General features: G+C 50.9%; 1 protein-coding gene across 8 annotated transcripts in view; it reads right to left on the bottom strand.

Moving 5' to 3' along the window:
* Positions 1–25,264, bottom strand: part of STK32B (serine/threonine kinase 32B) — a 419,228-nt gene that overhangs the window by 12,874 nt on the left and 381,090 nt on the right. For all 8 annotated transcript variants that reach the window (XM_073012511.1, XM_073012510.1, XM_073012512.1 and 5 more), the window contains 3 exons: positions 22,527–22,652; positions 14,801–14,932; positions 13,569–13,633 (listed from right to left, as the gene is read on the bottom strand). In XM_073012511.1, coding sequence (XP_072868612.1) covers positions 13,569–13,633; positions 14,801–14,932; positions 22,527–22,652 — 323 coding nt within the window. The remainder of the gene's footprint in view (positions 1–13,568; positions 13,634–14,800; positions 14,933–22,526; positions 22,653–25,264) is intronic.

The following is a 25,264-nucleotide window of genomic DNA, read 5'->3' as shown; positions in this document are numbered from 1 at the left end:
TGAGATGCCAGAAGGAAGTCCTCTGTGACAGAGAATTTCGATCAGTGAGAGTGGGACACATAGTGAAATCTGTGATAAATCAGGCTAGAGGCATTTTTCGAAGGCAAGGCACTATGTAGGAGTAGAATAAAATGTCCAGCAAATAAACCTCAAATCAAGCTTTCACACACATCTAGGATGGAGTCAGTTAACATCAACATCAATCCACAGCAGACTACCCACAGGTGAGGCCTGGCCTCCTAGATGAGAGAGACCAGCTTGCTTTGTGCAGTGTGGTTTAAAAAACAAAAACATTTAAAAAGGCTTCCATCCACACCCATTCATACCATTTCTCTTGTTCTTTCCCTATACATTTCCTGGCTCTGTAGAATTCTGAGTGGCAGTGAGATACAGTGGGAAGAATGCAGGCTTTGGAGTCTGGCAGCATTAGATCAGAATCCCAGTTCTGCCATTTACTAGTTGAGTGGCCTGGGGGAGCTCACTTGACTTCTTTTCACCTTGTTGCCTTATCTCTAACACGGGGACAATGATACCTCCTTAAAGGGTAAGATGAATGAATGTGTGTCATCGGTGTCATCGGCCTGCAGTGTAGGGTGTACTTTATGAAGGGCAGCTATTTTTGTGATAATTGCAGCGTGGACATCCTCCCATTTTTCAGATGGAGAAAATGAAGATCGGTAAAGCTAATTTCCTGCCATCACTGTAATGAATGTCTCATGATGCCTCTCCACCCCAGCTGGTTCTGCAGGCCTTATCCTGGGGGGTCAGGGCAGAAGGCCCAAAGGAATGGAAAGTGTTAGGAGGGAGTACATACAAGAGTGTCTGAGGGTCAGGACCTGAAGTGGGTGAGCAGACAAACAGGCGAAGGGGATGGAATCCAGCCGCAGGAGTCACAGGGGTCTCCAGAGAGGTCCAAAAGCCAGGGAAGACCAGGGCATGGAACTGGCAATGGTAACCTGGTCTCTGGTCTGAGATGGGTCTCTCTTCTACTGGGCAAGGACCACAGTGTCTTTTTACTGTCCCACCTGTGGTTTCACAGCCCCTAGCATCTGGGGCTGGTGCACCATCCATGTGTGCTGAGTGGACAGGAAAGTGAGTAAGAGAATAAATGGCCCAGCGTGGTTTTTACTTCTCTTTAGCAGGGGGTGTGTATACAGGTTGGCAAACTCTGTCTCAGCATTGTGAGGGAAGCTAGTTGTAATTAAATGTCCTACAAGGCATCCTAGTAGGACAAAAATTGGATTTCCATTTGCAGCACTGGCAGGACACTGGCAAGTCAACATACATGGAGCTTTTGCTCTTGTGGCTCAAAGAGTTGGGATAGGCGGTTTATTATTTGTGTGTGTGTGTGTGTGTGTGTGTGTGTGTGTGTGTGTAGGACGGACTAAGCTCTGACTTTTTATCTTTCCCAAATTCCTATCTAAAGAGTCTGGGGAGTCATGCTCTATAAATCATAAATTCTCATCAGATGGATTTTATTTGACCCCATGTATCATGATTTACTTTCAATCTGACCCTGGCATAACATTAAGAGACAAGGAAAAAATATTTAACCCCAAAATATATTTCCTTGTCATACCTTGAAATTGCCCTGCAAAGTCTCTTGTGGGAAAAATCACATTCTATAGAGAATTCCCTTTCCCCTTTGTTTTCCTTCCTTTCTTTCCAGATCCAGGAGATAGTCAACTAAGAGCCAGGCACCCTTTCAGTTCCCATAAGAAACATTTTACAACCTGCTGTCTCTCTGAAGTCTGCTATCTGACAGATTCCTCTGCACAATAAAACTTGGCCTCCAAAATCCTTTATCTTAACCTAAACATTCCTTTCCATTGATCCCAGGTCTTCAGATAAACTCAACCAAGCGTCAACCAGAAAATGTTTAAATTTACCTATAGCCTGAAAGCTCCCCCACCAACCCTGCTTTGAGTTGTCCCGCCTTTCTGAATCAAGCCAATAAATTTCTTAAACATATTTGATTGATGTTTCATTCCTCCCTAAAATGTTTAAAACCAAGCTGTACCCCAACCACCTTGGGCACATGTTCTCAGGACCTCCTGGGACGGGCCATGGTCACTCATATTTGGCTCAGAATAGATTTCTGAGATGGAAATTTATTCTGAGATGGGGTTTTGGTGTGGATGTCCTTTCTGTTTGTTAGTTTTCCTTCTAACAGTCAGGACCCTCAGCTGCAGGTCTGTTGGAGTTTGCTGGAGGTACACTCTAGACCCTGTTTGCCTGGGTATCAGCAGCAGAGGCTGCAGAAGAGAGAATATTGCTGAACAGCAAGTGTTGCTGTCTGATTTCTCCTCTGGAAGCTTTGTCTCGAAGAGCTGTACCCGGCTGTGGGAGGTGTAAGGTGTCAGTGTGCCCCTAGTGGGGAATGTCTCCCAGTTAGGCTACTCGGGGGTCAGGGACCCACTTGAGCAGGCAGTCTGTCCGTTCTCAGATCTCAACCTCCATGCTGGGAGAGTCACTACTCTCTTCAAAGGTGTCAGACAGGGACATTTACATCTGCAGAGGTTTCTGCTGCTTTTTGTTTAGTTATGCCCTGTCCCCAGAGGTGGAGTCTATAGAGGCAGGCAGGCCTCCTTGAGCTGTGGTGGGCTCCACCCAGTTCGAGCTTCCTGGTGGCTTTACCTACTTAAGCTTCAGGAATGGCAGGCGCCCCTCCCCCAGCCTTGCTGTCACCTTGCAGTTAGATCTCAGACTGCTGTGCTAGCAATGAGGGAGTCTCCATGGGTGTGGGACCCTCCGAGCCAGGTGCGGGATATGATCTCCTGGTGTGCCATTTGCTAAGACCCTTGGTAAAGCTCAGCATTAGGGTGGGAGTGACCCGATTTTCCAGGTGTTGTGTGTCACAGTTTCCCCTGCCTGGGAAAAGGAATTCCTTTCCCCCTTGTGCTTCCTGGGTGAGGCGATGCCTCGCCCTGCTTCGACTCTTGCTCGTTGAGCTGCACCCACTGTCCTGCACCGACTGTCCGAAATGCCCCAGTGAGAAGAACCCAGTACCTCAGTTGGAAATGCAAAAATCACCCGCCTTCTGTGTTGCTCACGCTGGGAGCTGGAGACTGGAGCTGTTCCTATTCAGCCATCTTGGTGCCCAATCGAGTAGGCCATTTTCCAGTGATTATATCTTGTTAATGTTGTTATACTGACTTTATAAAGTTAATGGGGCAGATCTAGATTTTGAATGGCTGGAGCTTATCTAACTTGGAGGCTGTCTTTAAAGAACATGAGTACATACTGCAAATTCAAAATTAGGTCCAGAACACTGAAAAGAGTTTGAGACCTAACAAAATTAGGTCCAGAACATTGGAAGGAGCCTGAGAGATTTAAGGTCCTGAAGCTTAAACTACTTTCTATTTACAGTCAGTCTACCTCTAGTTTCAATAAGAAACCAAATCAAGAAAACTAAAAAAATGTAGGAGGGAAGGGAATGTAGATTATAGAGCAAGTAGAGTAGATCTCTTCTTTTCCAATGTAATGAATAAGTAGATAATAACCAAAAAGTATGTATATATAATTATCAAAGCACACAGACATGAACATATAAAACTGGATGATAAAGATGATAAGAAAAAATAAAAGCAGAAACAGTTAAACAGTATTTCTGCTGCAGAGCAAAACTCTGTCTCAAAAAAAAAAAAAAAAAAAAAGAAAAAGAAAGAAAAAAGAAAATGTGCTACATGTACACCACAGAATACCATACCATGTAGACATAAAAAAAGAATGAAATCATGTTCTTTGCAGCAACATGGATGGGGCTGGAGGCCCTAATCCTAAACAAATTAATGCAAGAACAGAAAACCAAATACTGCATGTTCTCACTTGTATGTGGTAGCTAAGCATTGAGCGCACATGTGAAATGGGAGTCATGGTTCAACCTTGCTGACAGTGCCAATTTCTAACAGATTTTCATACGATAAGGAATGCAAAAGAGCTTCGGCAACTGTCCAGACGTCAGCCAGTGAGAATAGGGCACTTTATAGTCACTAATAATGTCTCTATTAAATATGTGTGTGTACGTGTGTCTCAAAAATCTCTAATTTATTTGTGTAAAATGTCAATACTTTCTAAATTACTGTTGTTTTTGTCTTACATGATTTAGTTGTAAAATAACTTTTCTGATAATAATAGCCATGCTTAATGTTTTGTTTGAAATTTTGAGGAAAAATCGAGGGTTACCACGGTGAGACAGCACTACCCACCGTGGGCAGCCTTTTAAGTTCCCGGAAGGTATATCTGTTTCCTTGATCTGCTTAGCAAGTTTCCACAAACTCGGTGGCTTAAAACAACAGAAATATATCCTCGCTTCTAGAGAACAGAAAGTTGGAAATCAAGGTGTTGGTGGGGCCACGCTTCCTTAGAGGGCGGAGGGGGAAAGTCCTTCCTTGCCTCTTCCAGTTTCTGGTGGTGGCCAACAATCTGGTGGCGGCATCCCTTGGGTGGTGGCAGCCTCTCTTCTGTCTCTCCCTGCACCTGCACATGGCCTTCTCCCCTATGTGTCATTGGATTTAGTGCCTACCCCAATCTAGTGTGACCTCGTCATAAATCGAATACTTCTGCAAAGACCATTTCCAAATAAGTTCATCTTCACTCATAAATTGAATACTTCTGCAAATATCCTGTTTCCAAATAAGGTCATCTTCAAAGGTGCAAGGTGACAGGTCATCTTCACAGGTGCTAAGAGATGGGTCATCTTCACAGGTGCTAGGCGACAGGTCATCTTCACAGGTGCTAGGTGCTAGGTCATCTTCACAGGTGCTAGGTGATAGTTCATCTTCACAGGTGCTAGGTGCTAGGTCATCTTCACAGGTGCTAGGTGCTAGGTCTCCAACATATCCTTTAAGAGGACACAATTCAACTGACAAAACAGGGTTCTCAGGCAAAGTCTAAGGCTTTTTCATAAGAAGCCAGGGTGTGTGATAACAGCTAGATTAAGCAGTGGAAATCAACTTTAAGGACCCATAAGAGAAGTTACAAGTTGCCCCTGTGTGCTTATTTCAGAACACTTCAATGTTTGTATTCTGTATTTTATATACATTCCCAGCAGTACCGCTCCTTTACTTCACTTGGATATTGTGATCACAGGTTCTGTATTTTTAAAAAATTAAAAGTGAGCATTAGAAGGGGGATAGTGAAACAGAACATGGGCTTGAGAATCCCTCAGATCTATGTGTGGGATCTCCACTCTAGCTAAAACACTTTACTATTGACCTCAGGACGATGACTTATTCTCTCCAGACATTAAGACTTATAAATCAAGATTGTGAGGCTGGGTACAGTGGCTCACACCTGTAATCCCAGCACTTTGGGAGGCTAAGGTGGGCAGATCACCTGAGGTCAGGAGTTTGAGACCAGCCTGGCCAATGTGGTGAAACCCCATCTCTACTAAAAAAATAACAAAAATTAGCTGGGCGTGGTGGTGGATGCCTGTAATCCCAGCTACTTGGGAGGCTGAGACAGGAGAATCGCTTGAACCTGGGAAGTGGGGGTTGCGGTGACCCAAGATTGCAGCATTGCACTCCAGCCTGGGAGACAAGAGCTAAACTTCATCTCAAAAAAAAAAAAGATTGTGGTGAGGATGAATTGTAGATCAAATGTGAACATATATAAAATGCCAAGCACAGTACATGGCATATAACAGCTTTTCAATACGCTTAAAAATGTAGTATTGTCTGTCTGTGTTTTTCCCCCACATCTTTTATTGGCTGAGATTTGTCTGAATCAGTCACACTTTTTTTTTTTTTTTTTGGAAACAGTCTGGCTATGTTGCCCAGGCTGGAGTGCAATGGTGTGATCTTGGCTCACTGCAACCTCTGCTTTCCAGGTTCAAGAAATTCTCCCGCCTCAGCCTCCCGAGTAGCTGGAACTATAGGTGTGTACCGTCACACCCGCCTAATTTTTGTATTTTTAGTAAAGACAGAGTTTCACCATGTTGGCCAAGCTGGTTTTGAACTCCTGACCTCAAGTGATGCGCCCGCCTCAGCCTCCCAAAGTGCTGGGATTAGAAGTGTGAGGCACTGTGCCCGGTCAGTCACGCTTTTTTTTTTTTTTTTTTTTGAGACTGAGTCTTGCACTGTCTCCAAGGCTGGAGTGCAGTAGTGCGATCTCAGCTCACTGCAACCTCCGCCTCCTGGGTTCAAGCGATTCTCCTACCTCAGCCTCCTGAGTAGCTGGGATTACAGGGGTCTGCCACCTCACCCAGCTAATTCTTTGTATTTTTAGTGGAGACGGGGGTTTCACCATGTTGGCCAGGCTGGTCTCAAACTCCTGACCTCGTGATTTGCCAGCCTCGGCCTCCCAAAGTGCTGGGATTACAGGCATGAGCCACCATGCCTGGCCACACTTTTGAAACCGGACCCTAATTCCCGTGCAGCATCTTGATTATGAGTTTTGTGGCACTATCAACATTCTGCAATCCACATAGCCTTTTAGGCTACCTTCATCTCTGGCTGGAATTCCTCCCGCTGCGTCAGGTCACTGAGCTGAATCTTCCCAGTCATTTGAAAGGCATTTGCTCTGCTGTGTGTATCAGGGTTCCCAGAAAGCCCAGCCCTGCCTTGCTCAATTATCTGAGCTCTGCCCTCCCCTCCACCTCACTTGGCAGTAAATCCTCTAGACTTCTGAGATTCACAGACACCATTCAAGTCAGAATTACGTTTTAATCAGTGTAGCTGACTGTGAAACGGGAATAAAAATATCTATGGATAGAATCTCGAGGAGAATGGAATGAGAAAATGGCTGCGGGCAGCTCCCCCATGGCCAGCACACAGAAGGTGGTCTTCACTGTTAACTGCCTTTTCTATTAAAAGGACCACAACGTTGAATTCAAAGACTGGACGGAAGTTGCATGTGCTGGCCTTAACTTTGGGAGGCCTAGAGTTTTGAAGTTTGCTACTTCCCAGCAATGAGGTTTGTGGGGAAGGGACCAAGTGCAAAGGGTTTTCCCCATTTTGCAGATTAATATAGGGACTAACCTTTCCTTTTCTTTTTTTTTTTTTTTGAGACGGAGTCTTCCTCTGTCGCCCAGGCTGGAGTGCAGTGGCCGGATCTCAGCTCACTGCAAGCTCCGCCTTCCGGGTTCACACCATTCTCCTGCCTCAGCCTCCCGAGTAGCTGGGACTACAGGCGCCCGCCACCTCGCCCGGCTAGATTTTTGTATTTTTTAGTAGAGACGGGGTTTCACCGTGTTAGCCAGGATGGTCTTGATCTCCTGACCTCGTGATCCGCCCATCTCGGCCTCCCAAAGTGCTGGGATTACAGGCTTGAGCCACCGCGCCCAGCCACCTTTCCTTTTCTTACTAGTGGGGTTGTTGAAGAGACACAAGAAATGTCAGAGCACTTTGCAGATGGCACAGACCTTGGTAAGGTCAAAGAGTCATTGATATCTGTTCAGCCCTTTGATGGCACAGATGAGATGTCTGAGGCTCAGAGAGGCTGGGCCTTCACTGGGGTCACAGCCCATGAGCAGCAAGGCCAGGACTTGACCCAGGCCCATCAGATTCTGAAGCCTGTGATGAACTGCACCCCTCATGCCTCATTGGCGCTGGCTCACAAGGGCTCCAGGCCATGTTGGAGAGTCCCTATCATATTGCTGGGATCCTCCAAGGCCAGAGTCCTCCAGGGAGGCCACCTAAGCAGATGAAGTCACCATTCTTATTATTATTATTTTTTTTGAGATGGAATCTTGCTCTGTCTCCCAGGCTGGAGTGCAGTGGCGTGGTCTTAGCCCATTGCAACCTCTGCCTCCCAGGTTCAAGCGATTCTCCTGACAGCCTCCCAGGTAGCTGCGATTACAGGTACGTACCACCACACCAGGCTAATTTTTGTTATTTTCACTAGAGATGGGGCTTTACCATATTGGCCAGGCTGGTCTCGAACTCCTGATCTCAGGTGATCTTCCCGCCTCAGCCTCCCCAAGTACTGGGATTACAGGCATGAGCCACCGCGCCCAGCCTTTAAATATCTTCTGACTGTTTACCCTGCTGTGGCCTTAGTCAGGGCACCCTCCATCCATAGCCAGCTGGGGCTAAGGAGGGGTAAGAAGGATGCATTGAGGTCATGTTAATTTGTATAATCTTGCTCCTGAAGCATCTGGGTTCGCCAACAGATGGTGTCTACAGAGAGAATGGCAATTCCTTGCCCAACGTTTAATGTACATGGCCAGGGGCTATTTTGATTCAGCCTAGGGCTCTGGAGCCAGACTGTCTCTATGGAACCCCGGCTCTGCCACCTGTTGGCTGTGTGCCCTCAATCCAGTCTGGGCCTGTACTTCCTAACCTGTGAAATGAATAAACATAAGCAGCTCAGAGGATGGATATAGACTAAATGGCATAGAGTGAACACCCAATAAAAGGGAGCTCTCATGACCATCTCTGCCACACCTGCCACTGCCCACTGGGTGCACGGGAGAGAACCCTCAAGGCCACAGACTTGTGCAAAGCACTCCTTCCTGCACATCTGAAAGCTCATGCCACCGGGAGGTGAGCTCCATGAGAGCAGGGGCCTTGCTCCTAGCAGTATCCCCCGTACCTGACCCCAGGGAGATGCTCAATAAATATCTGCCAAACCACTGGATGAAAGCACAGCTAGCAGAAAGAGCCTGGGAACTAGGAGATGGGAGATTAGAGTTCAGGTTCTTCATATTGCAAGACCTTGAGAATACCAATGATATTTCTTTTAGGGAAATGTGATCAGTAAGGACTAAAGCACTGGCTCTCAACTGGGGGTGACTGTGCCTGCCAGAGAACATTTGGCAATCTCTGGAGACATTTTTGGTTGTCACTCTGTGAAGGTGTTACTGGTATCTAGTGGGTACAGGGCAGTGATTCTACAGGTATCCTGCAATGCACAGGACGGCCCTCACCACCAAGAACTGATGTCAACAGTCAATGCCAAGGTTAAGAAACCCTAGATTCAAGGAACACGATCGAAAACCATGAAGTCACATACAAATGATGATTGTTATTGGTATTAATAGTATTCTTTGGTGTAACAAATGCAATCTTAGAGTTTTTAAATGTGATATTTTCAAGGACTCCAAGGGTAGTTTTATATGATTTTAAATCTGTTTTTGTTTCTTCAAGAGATAGCAAAGATAGAAAATGCCCCTTAAGTTCCTTCCTCACCAGGAGCTTCTTATTCTGCAAAACGTTGTCAAATGCTACTGAAAAGACCTCTTGGAAAAATCAGCCCTGCTCAGATCTTTGGCCAAGAATAGGAGGACGGGCTCCCCGGTGCATTTTTCAACCCACTGGAAGTCTCAGCTGCCGAGGCCTTCGAAGCCCTGACCAGCCCCGGAAGCAGATGCTCTACCTGGCTCAGTGGCCTTTTGCCAGCTGAGACCATTAGCCAATAATAAGCTGCATTTCCAGAAAATTCGGCAGTGCTCATTTTAATTTTGTTCTCTGTTTAAAAACAAGGGTCCAGAGAGGTTAGCCCCAGGGCACCTCCTCCTGTCCCCACGGTGGCCCCTGTGTGTCTGCTTCATGGCACACACACCACACTGTTTGGTAATCCTCCCCGCTGCAGGCTATGGGCGTTCTGAGAACACGGGTCCTGAAGACTCATTTCTGTGTGAGGCCCACTCCAGGATTATGACTTAGCTGTCAAATGACTGAATGAATTTGTCCTGCAGGGCTGACACAGTGGATGCCCTGCCCATGTCCTCTCAGCTCCCACTTGCTGCTTCATGCAGATGATGGTGTCTTTACCACAGTGGGAGTTGCAGGAACCGTCCCTCTGCCCGAGAGCTTTCTCTAGCTGAGGAAGCATACTTGACCTATGCAAGAGGAAGTCAGCTGTGCAGGGAAGTTAAGGCCCCAGGAGCATCCTGCAGCCAGTAGACTTTCGCTAAAACCATCAATAGCAGGAATGTATCTTTAAGATAAATTCAGTGTAGGAGTTGCAGATGAATACCTGAGGGCAAAGGAGCCGGAGCTGGGAGGGTTCGCAGCTTTAGACAGGGTCCTTGTGACTCAACTCAGAACCCCCAGAGGATGCACCACTTAGACACCCTTGTCTCCTGCAGAAGATTCCAAACTGTTAAGCATCAGAATGGCTTGCAGGATATATTAAAATGCAGATCCCCATGCTTATTCTCTCAGCTTCTGGTTGGGAAGGAATGGATTAGGGAGCTGTATTGGCTGTATTAGTGTCTCAGGGTGGCCATAACTAAGTACTACCAACTGGGTGGCTTTAAACGACAGAAATGTATTCCCCAGAGTTCTAGAGGCTGAAATCAAGGTGTGGGCAGGGCTGGCTCCTTCTGAGGGCTCTGAGGGAGAATACACTCCAGTCCTTCCTCCCAGCTCTGGACGGCCGCCAATGCTGGGCACTCATTGGCTCGTAGCTGCATCACTGCAATCTCCCCATAGCCTTCTCCCCATGCCTGTATCTCTTCTCTTGTCAGGACAGACACCAGTCATGTTGGATTAGGTGCCCACCCTACTCCAGTCTGACCTCATCTCCTTACATGTGCACCCATCCTATTTCCAAATAAGGTCACATTCTGAAGTAGTGGGGATTAGGGCTTCGATACATCTTTTGAGGGACACCATGCAACCTGCAGCAGGTGCAGCATCTCTAGATGCCAACAGGCCCTCAGGCAATTCCGACTGCCCCCCTGGGACAGTGGCCCTCCTGTATGATGTGTGATTTATCTTTGCAGCCCCCACCATGCAAGGAGCCGGCAACCCCCTGCACATTCTGCAGGAGCAGTCGGTGTCAGACTGATGGCCGGGTGCAGCATCTCTAGACGCTATCAGGCCCCCAGGCAATTCTGATTGCCTCCTGTGCTGTGGCACTCCAGCATGATGTGTGATTTATCTCTGCAGCCCCCACTATACAGGGAGCCTGCACATCCTGCAGGAGCAGTCAGCGTCAGGCTGATGGCCAGGTCTGCAGAGATTGAAAGGAGGCAGAACTGCTGGGCACCAGGGACGTGGGCCAGGCGGAGCACAATGACAAGCCCAGCTTGGTGCTTGGCTCCCCCTAACCAGCCCTCGATTCACCACACTGCTCAAGTGGGGAAGAAGGTGCTCGATTTCATTTTCCAGCTACTCAAGTGCCAGCACAGCAAGTGCCTCTAACATGGGATTCCAGACAGAAGTGGAGGATAAACAGGTCTCACTTTTTTTTTGTTTGTTTGTTTAAAGGAAAAATGCTTGGTTTGGGGCAATCATGCATCATGAATCAGCTTCTCAGGCATTTTTTACTGCGGAGAAACTGCAGCAGGGAGGGCTGTGGGCAGATGGCGCATGGCTCTCTTCCCACGAGACGAGGTGGAGATGGAGTCGGCTGATGCTCATATAGCATCTTGGGGGACACGGCCAAGCCCTCTCACCTGGACATCTTTCTATGGCAGTAAGCCTGTATGCCTGCTGTGACAGGAAGCCTATCAGCCATCAGGGCCATGGAGGAAGCACTTAGGTGAGCAAAGACAGGATGAAGCAGCAGAAATTGCAGCTCAGACCCCAGCCAACAGCTTCCCCCATGGCCATGCTCTCCCTGGCTCCCCATTGTCAGGAACACATGACTTCTCCCCTCTTTCTTTTTTGCCATCTCCTGTAAACTATGCCAGCCTCACTCTCACTTCCAATTCCTGATGACACATCTCAATGGTGTCCATAGGCCGACTGCATTTCCCTCATCAGTTCACATTTCCATGTGAGAAAGAAAACATCTACTTGGTTGAAGCTCCTATACGGTGGTGTTTCTGCTAAAAGCAGCCAGACGCAACTCCTAAATGACACAGGGAAGGATGTCTCATTCTCATTTCCTTTTAAAAGGAAGAATCCAAACCGAAGCATGTTCTGGCACACAGCAAAAGGTGAAATGCGATTGCTGTCTGCTTGGGTTCCGCACAGCTTAGCTTTTTGCAGGCTCACATTTGCCAGCAGCTGCTCCCATTGGACTCCATGGCCCATACACAGAGAATGAAGGCTGCCTGAGCCCAGGATCACTGATGCTCTTTGAGCAGAAGTTCCCGGGTCTGGGTTTGTAAGTCAGGGGGAAGGGCCACGAGCCTCAGAGCGGGCAGGACTGCAGGGAAATTGGGATAAGCTCCAAAACCATTCATGACGTCAGCCCCCACCTTCCCCAAGTCTGATGGGCTCTGGCTGCACAGGCCCTTCCTGTGCTGTTGGCTGGAGCCAGGAGACCCCAGCATGTGGTTCCCTAGCAGGTGAGGCTTGCTGCCCAAGCCTGGTGTCTGTGTCTGTGCTGATCTGGGCACCTACTGGCCTTCAGAGCTGTAGCCACCCAGGGTCAGTGAAAGGCTGCTGCCTCCTTTGTCTCCCCAGTGTCGACTGGGACTGGGGCCCTGTCCTGCCCACTGGCCCATGGCTGGAATCCAAACACCCATCCCTGCCCCAGCCCTCACCTCTCCCAACTCTCTAGGCTCCGGTAATCCAAGCCTCCTCACCAACTGCAGGGCCCTGCGTCGGCCATGCCATCTTCCTACTCTGTGCACTGTTCCCACTCCTGGAATGCCACGTCTTCCCCTTCGTGTCCCTTAGGACGCAGCTCAGCACGGCAACTAGAGAACTTCCCCAACCATCCAGGCTAAGCCAGGTGTCTGCTGTGATGTGCACTGCCCTGGGCTGCCCTTGGCTTTACAACGTATCCCCTGTGCTGCTAGCATCTGCTGAAAGCCAAAACGGTTGAATACTGGGGATTGCATAAGGGCCAGCAATCAATGAATTTTTGAGTCAATGAATATTTGAATCTCCTGGAGGGCAGGAAGCATCTCTGATCTGCCTCTACCAACCCAAAGCCTCGCTTAGTGTGGGTCAAATGGGGCTCATTGGCTGCCTCTGCTGGAGCCCCAGCTCTGACAAGTCAGCCACAGCCACAAATCCCCTAGATATTATCATTGGCTGGAACCCAACCTGAGGTGTCTGCCTGCTTTGCGACCAGCCCCTTAGAGGGCAGTCCCACGGCCAGGGCACACCCCATCTAGCCCCTCCCAGTCTCCCTGTGTCTCTTTTGCCATCCGAGGCTGCTAAGGTTCCAGCATCCCCCACCCACCTTACCCAAGTAAATATTAATAACAAGTCATTACCTTCCCGTGTTGACAACCCCTTCCATACCAGGTGCTGTGGGACAACAGCCTCATTTAATTCTCACAGCCCCGCGTGTTAAGGAGTCGCCACACTGTGCCGATGCTGAAGAGGAGGCTCAGGCAGGGCAAGGTCACTCTGCAGTGGCAGAGCCAGGACTTGGCCCCAGGCAACTTGACTCCAGGCTCTTACTGTTCATCACAGTGAGGCTGCCTTGCCGCCTGTGTTCCCGTGTGCCCGCTCAGGGCTGCTGCAGCCTCCCCACTCTCATGGGAGCTCCCAGAGACTGGCTCAGGCCACACAGCGAGGCAGGATTAGAACACAGCCCTGTCTAATTCAAAACCCAGGAGCTTCATCCCCACCAGGGCCCTGTGACTCACTCCAGTAATACCTTCCCTTTCATCGTCAAGGCTGGTTTGGGGGACAGGGACTGTGATTCTGCCAGGGGGACCCTGGGTCACTTAGGATGGGCTTTGCCCAAGGGGTACAGCGTGAAGAACTTACTTCTCTCTGTTGAATATGATGAATTCCTTCCGGACAGTCTCCAAACACTGCTGCAGGTGTCCGTTCTGTCAAAGAGCACAGAGAGGTGACTAAATGACAAAGCATCTTCCAGGGAGACACGGTGATGGAGCATCAGAGGACGGCAGATTGATCTAGATGGAAACCTCAGATGCTTGGGACCGGCACAAGACAAGCTAAGTGTCTGGGGCTGGCCCTGACTGCATGGGCGGCTGTGTCCAAGGGTAGCCTGGTGGACAAAGATGCTTTTCTCCACGTTAAGCCATTAAATCCAAAGTAAAAGCCACGTTAGAATGGAATATGGGCTGAAATTCATGAGCTTATTTCCCTGACCACTTAAGGACCACGTGAGAGGCATGGAAAACCAGAAATTCACGACCATCATGCCAGGGGCTCAACTTTGAATAGACTTTTATAGAGGAGAGGTTGTTGTGTGTTGAATTGTGTCCTCTGAAATGTATCCTGAGACCCAACCCCCAAGTACTTATAAATATGACCTTATTTGGAAATAGAACCGTTACAGATGTAATCCAGTTAAGATGAAGTCACAGTGAATTAGGTAGGTCCTAAGCCCAATGACTGGGGTCCTTAGATGAAGGCCATATGAAGACACGTGAAGACACAGAATAAGGCCATGCGGGGATCGAGGGAGAGACTGGAGTCATGCAGCAGCGAGCTAGCGAAGGACAAGGAGGCTGGCCACCACTCGAAGCCTGGGGAGCCAAGGACGACCCCTCCCCTATAGCCTTTGGAGAGAGCCGGGCTCTGTGGAGACCCTGAGTTTGGACTTCTGGCCTCCAGAACTGTGAGAGAATACATGTGGGTTGTTACAAGCCACCCAGCTTGTGGCAGCCCCAGGAAACGAATACAGAGGCCCACAGAGGCAAAGTGCCCCGGACCCACAAAGGTCATCGTGCAGCCCTGGGGGCCTCTGCGGTACAACATTTTTCTCAAGGGTGCAGCAGGACCACTGGGTCCCTCCCTGTGCCTTAGAGCTACACAAGCTTCCTGCTGTAGGAATAACACTCAAGGAATGCCAGGAGCGTGAATGCCTTCCTTCACTCTTTCCCCCTACTTGTTTGATGGTAGCATTTTATTTACAGCAAAATAAGGTAATTGGAAGGGAGGAGTGAAACGTCCGCTTTTTGCTAAACAGTGGCCTGGCTCAGTCATTTCCCTATGAGCACAGGATTTCTCTCCCACGAAGCACTCACCAGCGGGCAGCTGTCCTTCGTGCTGTCCCTGGATCTGTTCTTTGCCAACCGCTTCTTCTTTTTGTGAAGTGGCTTGGATTCTAGAATCATTTCTTCAAGCTCAAATGTGGGATCACAATTCAACCTCCCTTTCTAAAGGGGAGTAGAAAAGAAAACACGGTCTGTCTGCATTCCACCATCACTGAATTTTCTTTTCATTCATTGAATCATTCATTCATTCAACAAGTAATGATGAACTACCCCCGTGGGATACACGGGTGACCTTTGTTTCTGTTTTCTGATGATAAGAAGCAACACGTTCTCACTGTATACATCATTTATTTACACACATGGTCCCCCTGGGGCAACCCCACTCCTGTTAACATCTAGCTATTTCCTTAGGCCCCTTTCTATGCCTGTTTTTCATACTAGGTTGAGTTCAGTTTTCGAATCTGATTTTTTCACTTATTTTTTTTATCCTATGCACATTGTCCTGTCATGACTATCTTTTTTAGAAAAATCATTCTAAATAACTTAAGAATACAATTTCAGCTCAAAATCTGCCCAACTTCCTGCCCTGGTTCCCTGCTCCTCCCAGGGAGTTAGAGTCAGCTGACCCTCAGGCCCGGCCCTGCTCCTGGCCAGGGGCTCCTCCCACTGTGGTCAGGAGCAATTTAGGTCTCCCTGACTTCTGGGCCTTGGACCCAGATTCCTGGTAGCCACTTTCATTCCTGAGCTGTAGCCCAGATGACGGCCGCAGGCGCCGGTCCCCAAGGGCAATGCAGCCCGGTGGCTCTGACAGCAGCTTTGGAGCTGCACAGGGAAAAATTCCAGTTCTGCAACTTCCTGACCTTGTAAGTTTCATAACTTCCTTGGGACTCAGTTCATTATCTGTAAAGTTTGGGTGACAATAATTCCCATATAGGGAATTAATAATATAATATCTATAAAGTACTTCAAGTAGGGCCAGGCATGAAGCAAGCCCTCCCTACAGTGGTGGTCCCTGGGCCTGTTAGGACCTGGGCCTGCTGTGACTTGGCCAAGAAGGAGAGAGGCGAGGCACAGCCTTGGGGTCAGCCAGCCTTGCCACTGGGCCCTGTGTCCTCTCCTTTTACCTGCGTGACGCTGAGGGAGATTTGTAACCTCTCTCTGCCTCAGTTTCCTCATCATTGTGAAATATGGCAGGCTCAGAGGTTGTTGAGGGATCAGATGAGAAGAGTTTGCCAAGCTTCCAGAACAGTGGCTGCTTGACCATGGTGGCCCTTCCACAACTGCCCATTCCCTCTGCTTCTCTGCTGTCCCCTCACCTCCCTAGGATTCCTGGCCTTGAACCCAATTTACAAGAAAGGGTCCCGCTACCCAAGGCTGAACTTGCCTTGGCCATGCTGCCTAATCCACTTGATTAGGCAGTCAGTGCCTTTGCCATGACCTGGGGGCAGGAGGAAGACAGGGACTTTGCAGACAGAACTGAGGAAAGTCCAGGCTTCCCTAACTCCCAGGAAGTCCCTAAACCTCTATGGGCCTCAGTTTCCACACTGTAAGATCAGGGCACTAGTGCAAGTTTGTGAGGCTGACATGAGAAAATGCAAGAAAAGCTCCTAGCCCAGCCCCTGCCACACAGTAGGTGCCCAATAAATGTTACCGTTGTTGTCACTGTGTCATTCGTGGGCCGATGGAGTGGAGTCCTATATCCTTTGCCCCTTGCTTTCCCAGTTCTAGGACTGGGCCTCATCCTTTCTGTTGTGACCTGCTGTGGGCCCTCCATGGGTTCGTGGTGCCAGTGGCCTCTCCCTTCCCCTGCCTGGCACTGGGCTTTGTCCATCATCACCAACTCCTGGAATTCAACTATAATCCCCTTCCCTGATTTCACACATCTGTCCTCCAGAAGTTGCCCTCCCCTAAAGAGCAAGTTGAATTTCAGGCCCAGGTCTCTCCAGACCTGTTTTACCTGCCATTCATTCATTCATTCATTCATTCATAAAAATGCAGGCTCTGCCCTGTTTTGCCTGCCACTCATTCATTCATTCATAAAAATGCAGACTCTGGATGTAGACCATCTGAATTCAAGCTCTGTCAATTTCTCACTGGGAAATCTTGGGCAAGTTGCCTAACCTTGCTGAGATTGTCGTTAACAGGATCCACTTCCCAGGACTGGTGTGAAGCTGACACGAGATAAGGCACACAGAGTTATCAGGACAATGCGAGGTACACAGAACATGCTCAGTCCTGTTGGCCATCATCATTCGTTCACTCACATGACAAGCACACACTTAGGCCTTCTAGTGCCTTCGATCGTCACCCATTGTTCTGGGGGCTGGCTCAGGCAGAGGCCAGCCAACACTCCGGGGCCCCCACCCTCCGAAGCTCCCAGCAGGATGGCAGGCACACTGTGACAGAGTGTTCTGACCACTGATGTATCCCTAGACACCCGTGCAGACGGTTTCGGGAGAGGCTGAGGCCTGCTCTGTGCAGAGAGGTGGTGGCGCTGGCTGGGAATGCTGCAGAGGAGGCCAAGCTTGGGCTTGTCTTTCACTCAGAAGGTGACATAATTTGCATGTCCCCTGCAAATCTTATGCTGAGAGGTAATTCCCAGTTTGGGAGGTGGGGCCTGGTGGGAGGTGTCTGGTTCACAGGGATGGATCCCTCATGGCTTGGCGCTGTCCTCACAATAGTGAGGGAGCTCTCGTGAGAGATCTGGCAGTTTAAGAATGTGTGGCACCCCCCACTCCCACTGCTGTTCCTGCTCCTGCCACGTGACACACCTGCTCTTGTTTCACCTTCCGCCCTGACTGGAAGCTCCCTGATGCCTCCCCAGAAGCAAAGCAGATGCAGGCACCATGCTTCCTGTACGGCTTGCAGGACTGTAAGCCAGTTAAGCCTCTCTTCTTTATAAATTACCAAACCTCAGTTATTCCTTTATAGTAATGCAAGAATGGCCTAATACAGACAGAAGGCTTCTGCTGAGACTGGCAAATGGGCCAGTCCTTGCTTTATGCTATCTGAAGGAGGGGTAGGAGACTGCCTTGTGGACAAGGAGAGGAAGGGAATGCCAGAAGAGGAAGCGGCCTGTGCAAGGTTCCAGTTAGGAGACAGCATAGCCAGAGGGAGGCTATGGGCCTGTGGGTGGGGCTGAGGCTCACGGCCCTGTAGGTGAGCATGTGGTGGGGGGCTTGCGTGTGTGTGTGTGTCTTTGTATGGGAGTGTACAAGTGTGTGAAGGTATGTGTGGGTGAGTGTAATGTGAATGCATGTGTTTGTGTAGGGTGAGTATGTATGTGTGAGACTGTGTGTGGGGGCAAGTGTGCATGTGTGCGTGGGAAATGAGTGTGCGTGTGTGTTTGTCTATGTGTGAGTGTGACTGTGAGTGTGCAACGGTCTGTGGGTGTGTGCAGGAGAGGGGCTGAGGAGGAGCGGCAGGCCAGGGGGCTGCAAAGGCAGGCACCTGCCAACAGGCGCAGGCACATGATATGGCAAAGCCACAGGCTGGCCCTGGGTGCCCTCCAGGGCATCCCAGCACACAGCCTCGGGGAAGGCTCAGACACCTCGCAAGGAAGCGTTAATCAGGCAATCTGTGCCTGATGTGCAGGACTGCATCGAGATTCCTGGCCTTCGCCAATCTTGCCCTGAGTCTGGCAGATCAGAGCCCATGGAGAAGGCGGGCATATTTCTCTGGGTTGTCCAAAACCTGCGTTCAGAAGGAAGTCAGCCAGGGGAACACACTCAGAGCTGAGAGCCAGGGGAACACACTCAGAGCTGAGGCTTTGGAAGCCTCCGGACACTACTCCCCAGGCTCAGCGAGGGTCCTGGTTTCTCCTCTGATCTGTGAAGAATTGGGGTGCAGCCGCCTGAGGTCACAGAGATGGCAGAAGAGACCCAAACTTTTACTCCCGGCTCAGCGGGACCTGCTGGTCTCCTTCCGAGGGCTCTGCCTCATGGTTTATTTTCTGTCTTTGTAGGCTTATTGGCTTATGGCTCCACAGAACCCTAGCCCTGTGGTTGTCAACCGGGGACAACTTTATCCACAGGTGACGCTTGGCGATGTCTGGAGACATTTTTGGTGGTCACAACAGAGGGGATGCTGCTGGCATCTCATGAGTACAGTCCTGGGGGGCAGCTCAACACCCTGCAAGGCACAGGACAGTCCCCCATCCCAAAGAATGGTCCCTCCCCAAAGGTCATCCACAGTGGGGGCTGCCCACTGTCATCTGTAAGCTCCCTGGCAGCTGGCCCTGGGGTTGTTTTCTTCCCAGGGGTTCAGCTCCTGTGCAGGACAGCATTGCTGGGTGGAGGTGCTCGGCGGACACAGAATGGTGACAGTGAGGACAGCGCTGGTGGGTGGAGGTGCCCGGCGGACACACAGTGGTGACAGTGAGGACAGCGCTGGTGGGTGGAGGTGCCCGGCGGACACACAGTGGTGACAGTGAGGACAGCGTTGGTGGGTGGAGGTGCCCGGCGGACACACAGTGGTGACAGTGAGGACAGCGCTGGTGGGTGGAGGTGCCCGGCGGACACAGAATGGTGACAGTGAGGACAGCGTTGCTGGGTGGAGGTGCCCGGCGGACACAGAATGGTGACAGTGAGGACAGCGTTGGTGGGTGGAGGTGCCCGGCGGACACACAATGGTGACAGTGAGGACAGCGTTGGTGGGTGGAGGTGCCCGGCGGACACACAATGGTGACAGTGAGGACAGCGTTGGTGGGTGGAGGTGCCCGGCGGACACAGAATGGTGACAGTGAGGACAGCGTTGGTGGGTGGAGGTGCCCGGCGGACACAGAATGGTGACAGTGAGGACAGCGTTGCTAGGTGGAGGAGCCCGGCGGACACACAGTGGTGACAGTGAGGACAGCGTTGGTGGGTGGAGGTGCCCGGCGGACACAGAATGGTGACAGTGAGGACAGCGTTGGTGGGTGGAGGTGCCCGGCGGACACAGAATGGTGACAGTGAGGACAGCGTTGCTGGGTGGAGGTGCCCGGCGGACACACAGTGGTGACAGTGAGGACAGCGTTGCTGGGTGGAGGTGCCCGGTGGACACAGAATGGTGACAGTGAGGACAGCGTTGGTGGGTGGAGGTGCCCGGCGGACACACAATGGTGACAGTGAGGACAGCGCTGGTGGGTGGAGGTGCCCGGCGGACACACAATGGTGACAGTGAGGACAGTGCTGGTGGGTGGAGGTGCCCGGCGGACACAGAATGGTGACAGTGAGGACAGCGCTGGTGGGTGGAGGTGCTCGGCGGACACAGAATGGTGACAGTCAGGTCTGCGCTTTCACCCACAGCTGACTTTCTCATTGGCCAGAAGAATAGGGTGGGAAATGGGATGGAGACTGCCTGTCTCCAGCATGAAGCCATTGCCATTGCCCCCACAGCTGCCCCTCCTGGCCCCAAGGCACACCTGCTGACCCACAGACACACACAAGACACATAGGCACACAGACACAAAAAAACAGGCACACACACACGCAGATGCACAGGCACACACAGACCTATAGGCACACACACACACACACACACACGCGCGCACACGGACACATACAGACATACAGATACATAGACACACAAGCAGGTACACACACAGACATAATAGGTACAGACATGCACACATAGATACACACACACACACACATACACAGGCACACATAGACATACAGGCACACACACAGGCATGCACACAGACATACAGACATGCAGACACACAGATACATGGGTACACACAAGTGCACTGGCATTCACACACAGATACACACAGATGCACAGGCATACACAGATGCACAGGCACACACACAGACACACTTTCACACATACCCACACAGGCACACAGAGCTCACACAGAGCTCCCAGTTGGCCAAGTGAAACCCTAAAACAATTATACTGGGAGAACAGCAGAGAGCTCTACCTAAACAGCCACTCTATGCTAAGCCTGCCCTGGACACTTTGTCCCCATGGCCTGTTTCCCACAGCAGTCCGAGGGGTGTCTGAAGAGCCAGGGAGCTTTCTGGACTCAAAGGCAGCACCATGTCCACCCCGGGGTCAAGGAAGCCTTCCAGCCGGGCAGAGTCCCCAAGGCCAGGCAGGTCTGCGTGGGTAGAAGGAGGTCCAGGTAGTGGGAACGGCACATGGCCAGGCCTGGGAGACAGGGACGCAGCACTGTGCGACCTGCCGTTACATAGCCTGTCTGGAGCCCTGCCTGGGAGGGAAGTGGGGAGAAAGGTGGGCTCAGGGAAGAGCAGGGCCAGCCCTGGACCAGGTGGACTGGCTAAGCAGGTGGGGATGCAACACTGCTTACAGGGAGAGGACAGGAACAGACTAGCGTCAGTCAGGCGTGGCTTTGGTTGGATTCAGTGGTGAACACTGGGCAGGCTGTGGGGAGGGTCTGTGTTCAGAAACGTGTTGTGTGTGCTGCTACCACGGTTTGTGAAAGGGTCTGGAAGCCTGGCACTCTTGGAGAAACTGATGTGGAGAAACATTATTTTTGCACCAAAAGGAGTGGCAGAAGTCTTTAAAATAATATGACATGAAACACCAGCCGGGAACGTCTGAGGCTCCCCAGGAACCAGCCTAGTGGGCCCAAGAAATCTCTTGCCTTCCAGGCTGGAGTCTTCACCTCCATTCACATTATAGGGGGCTGGAACAGGCAACGACAAAGAGCACATGTTGGGATCTCTTTCCTGCTCACACATGCCACCGGACAGGGCAAGGACAGGTGAGCGGGGGTGGGGGGGGTGTGCTCTCCTCCATCACCATGGCACCGGGCAGGGCAAGGACAGGTGAGCGGGGGTGAGGGGGGGGGTGTGCTCTCCTCCATCACAGAGGGCAGAGGTGGCTGAACCAGAATGTCACCCAGGATTTCTGCCCCAATTGTCACTATTCCTCAGGTGCTCTCTGCAATTCTCTCCAGGAGAAATGCAACTGCCCAGCAGGAAGGGACCACAGGAGGCTTCCAGGCAGGTCCAAACTTTCAGCGTCTCTCCTCGAGGACCCAGGAGCCTGCGCTCCTGCCAGAATCCTCCTTTAAAATGTAAATCCACCGCTTTCACCTCCCTGCCTTAAACACTCCAGTTTCCAGGGGACAAAACCTAAAACCTTGACCGTGGCCTCTGAAAGCCTTTTTGGTGTGGCATATATTCCTGCTGGTCTCATTTCCTACTATTTTCCCTCTGGTTTATTCCCTTAAATGCTATAAAATTGTTCTTTGAAACCCAGGCTTTCTGCTGCCTTCAAGAGTGCGATCTTGGCGATCCCTTCGCCTGGAGGGCTCAGTGCCCATCCCTGCAGTCCTGGTTCCCTCACTTCACCTCTAGGTCTCTGCCGACTCCCCCTAAAAGAAGCCCCTGCCTGCGCCCCTCCCATCCCACCTCTCCCTCTTCTGAGTTTGTGCAACAAGTGCTGACTGTCCTGTCGGGGAGGTCATCGCCTGCCTTCCTCTACTGGGCAGTCAGCTCCGTGGAGGCAGAAGAGTAGATCAGCCTGCTACCCCCACACCTGGACCTGAGCACATGGGGGTGGGATTCAGTGACAGAGAGAAGGCTTGGCACCCCCAAAAGACCTACCACAAGGAGGGAAGCTGCACAACTGGGACCCTGGAAATCAGGGCCAAGTTCACCCTGAATTCCAGCAAGACATAAGCCCTTGGTGCTCAGGTAGCCGTGGCCAGCAGAGGACTCACTGGCCAGCTGCCAAAGTCTTGCTTTGCACCAAGGCGGGGACCCTGCAGAGGGGTGGCATGACATCAGGTGGGACTTCTACTCACATTGGGCACAAAGCCGGGCATCAGTGCCTTCTCGAACACCGCGTCCCAGTTCATGTCGGCCAAGTAGGGCACGCTCTGAATGTCACGAAGGCTGGACAGGCGGCTCTCAGGGTCCTTGGTCAGGAGCTGCAGTCAGAGGACAAATGAGCGTCCGTGAACTGGGCATCCCTCAAGGGTAGCGGGGACTCTGAAGGGTGGGGGTCTCACGGCAATTAATGTGCTTCTGCTCTTCATGCCCTATTGATGTCATGCCCTGTGTGGGTCACTGTTGTTGGAAGCGCCATCCGCACTCATCTCTTTATAGCCAGGGAGAAACTGAGAGGTCAGGCTGCTTCTGCGAGGTCACCCAGTGAGGGGCTGTTGGGGCAGGGACCAGACTTTCAGCCCCCGTGTTCCTTTCTGGGACTGGAGCCTGTAACAGGCTGCCTCTCTGATGTCTGCAGAAGCATCCAATTACAAATAGAAAGGATTAGTTGCCTCATACTAGGATTTCCAACTTGGTAACGGGAGGCACCAAGTTGTAGTAAAATTTGTCCCTGGTCAGCTACAAGGTGACCTCTGTGACCTAATGAAGTGACCTCATTTGTAGCCAAGGGGACACTTTTTAGCTTCTCTTCTAATTGAGTTTCAGCTAATAAGGAGTGATGCAGGATAAGAACAGCCAAAGACTATGACCTGGCATCCCAGCGGGGCTCCCAACTTGCCAAAACCCTGCAGCTTATCTATTGCAAAAGCACAGGGGCCAAGAATGAAAATTCAGAGGCCTGGCCCTGGGACTGCCATTTAACAGCTGTGACCTTGGGCGAGCTGCTGTTACTTGCCTCACTGCCACCCCCGAAAGCAGGGGAAATAATGGAGACTCCTCCACTTCACTTCCAGCTCATGGTAGGACGAGACCAAATGGGACTGGTAAGGACCTGGCACATACTTAGAAAGGGGAGGCACAGCAGCGTCCACAGGCGGAGCTGGAAGTCAGAGCCCCCTGTCAGTTCTCACACACCTGTCACTGCAGAGATCTCCCAGCTATGCTTATTGAGTGGCTGGAGTCACAGCCCACAGGGATAGCTAGCAGGGGTTGCATCTGCTGATCATGGCTGTCACTTTTTAGGGACTGTCCCAAAACAATGGGTGCCAACTGAAGCAGGTTCCACTTCAATGCCATCTGGAAGTTCACTGTTCAGGGTGGCTGTTCTGAAAACATGCTGATGCCCAGACCCGAGGGCCAGATTCTGAGCCACTTGGGTGGGCTGGGAGGTGCAGGTATTGGTGGTACGTAAGGCTTCCACATGGTTCTAATAAGCAGTCAGGGTCAAGAGACACTGACTTATAAGAACCAAGTGATGGGATGTGAGGGCGACCTGGCTGTGACACCTGCCACGCCACTGATTTCCAGGGTTGATTTGGCTGATCTGGCTGGCTACGCAGGTGTGCCCTTGCTCTCTCATGGCTCCATGTGTGTCCCTCCGAAAGGTGTGCACTCGGTCAAAGAGGACGGCCATCCCCAACAGAGGAGGACCGGTCTTTGGTCAAGGGTATATGAGCAGCTGTGCTCCCCTGCTACAGCCTCCAAACAAGCTCTCAAGAACCAGGTGGTGGATTTCCTTTAAAGTAATTTAACTGATCAGTAATTCAACAAGCCATTATAGCCACGTAGGGATTAAAAGCTGGGACCTGGCGTTAGGAGGGTTTGGATTAAAATCCTACTTCTGCCTTTTAATAGCTCTGTGGCATTGATTGAATGATTTTGCTTTCCTATGCCTTGGCTTTCTCATCTCTGGTACTGGGATAATGACACTCCCCCTGCTCACAGGGCTTGAGAGGGGTAAGGGAGAAGAGCAATCACATGGCCTAGAACACAGGACCCTCAACAGTGCTGGCTGCTATTGTCATCATTGCTTTAAAAACAACTGGATGCCAAACTCATGCAAGACTCAGCTCCATGCATCATGGAGGATGTGAAGGGAGCCTTGAAGGCAGGGCACCAAGATCTCCTGCCCATGCTGGACTGGAGTGTGCCCCAGAACCACCTGGAGAGCTCATGGAGACACAGAGAGTGGGGCCCACCCTGGGCGTCTGATTCAGGTCTGGGTGGAGCCTGAGGATGTGCATTTCTAATAGGCTCCCACGTGACGTTGATGCTGGCTGGTCCTAGGCCCATACCTTGAGAACCACTGCTTTATTCTAATAGCAACAGTTCCTGCAGAAAGTCAAGGAGATTCCCTCCCTCCCTCCCTTCCTTCCTTCCTCCCTCCCTCCCTTCCTCCCTCCCTCCCTTCCTCCCTCCCTCCCTTCCTCTTTCCTCCTTCTCTCCTTCTCTTTCTCTCTTTCTTTCTTACCTTTTTTTTTTTTTCCCCCAGTTTCACCCTTGTTACCCAGGCTGAAATGCAATGGTATGATCTCAGCTCACCACAACCTCCGCCTCCCATGTTCAAGTGATTGTCCTACCTCAGCCTCCCGAGTAGCTGGGATTACAGGGATGCACCACCATGCCTGACTAATTTTGTATTTTTAGTAGAGACAGGGTTTCTCCATGTTGGTCAGGCTGGTCTCCAACTCCTGACCTCAGGTGATCCACCCATCTTGGCCTCCTAAAGTGCTGGGATTACAGGCTTGAGCCACCATGCCCGGCCGAGATATCCAATTTCTTAAAGGCCATTGAGTGAAAAGACCATGTACAGCAGATTTTAAAAACCCACATGCAGGCCAGGCGTGGTGGCTCACGCCTGTAATCCCAGCAC

This window comes from Chlorocebus sabaeus, chromosome 27 (assembly GCF_047675955.1).
Source record: "Chlorocebus sabaeus isolate Y175 chromosome 27, mChlSab1.0.hap1, whole genome shotgun sequence".
Lineage (NCBI taxonomy): Eukaryota > Metazoa > Chordata > Mammalia > Primates > Cercopithecidae > Chlorocebus > Chlorocebus sabaeus.
This window is presented reverse-complemented; position numbering and strand designations above follow the sequence as displayed.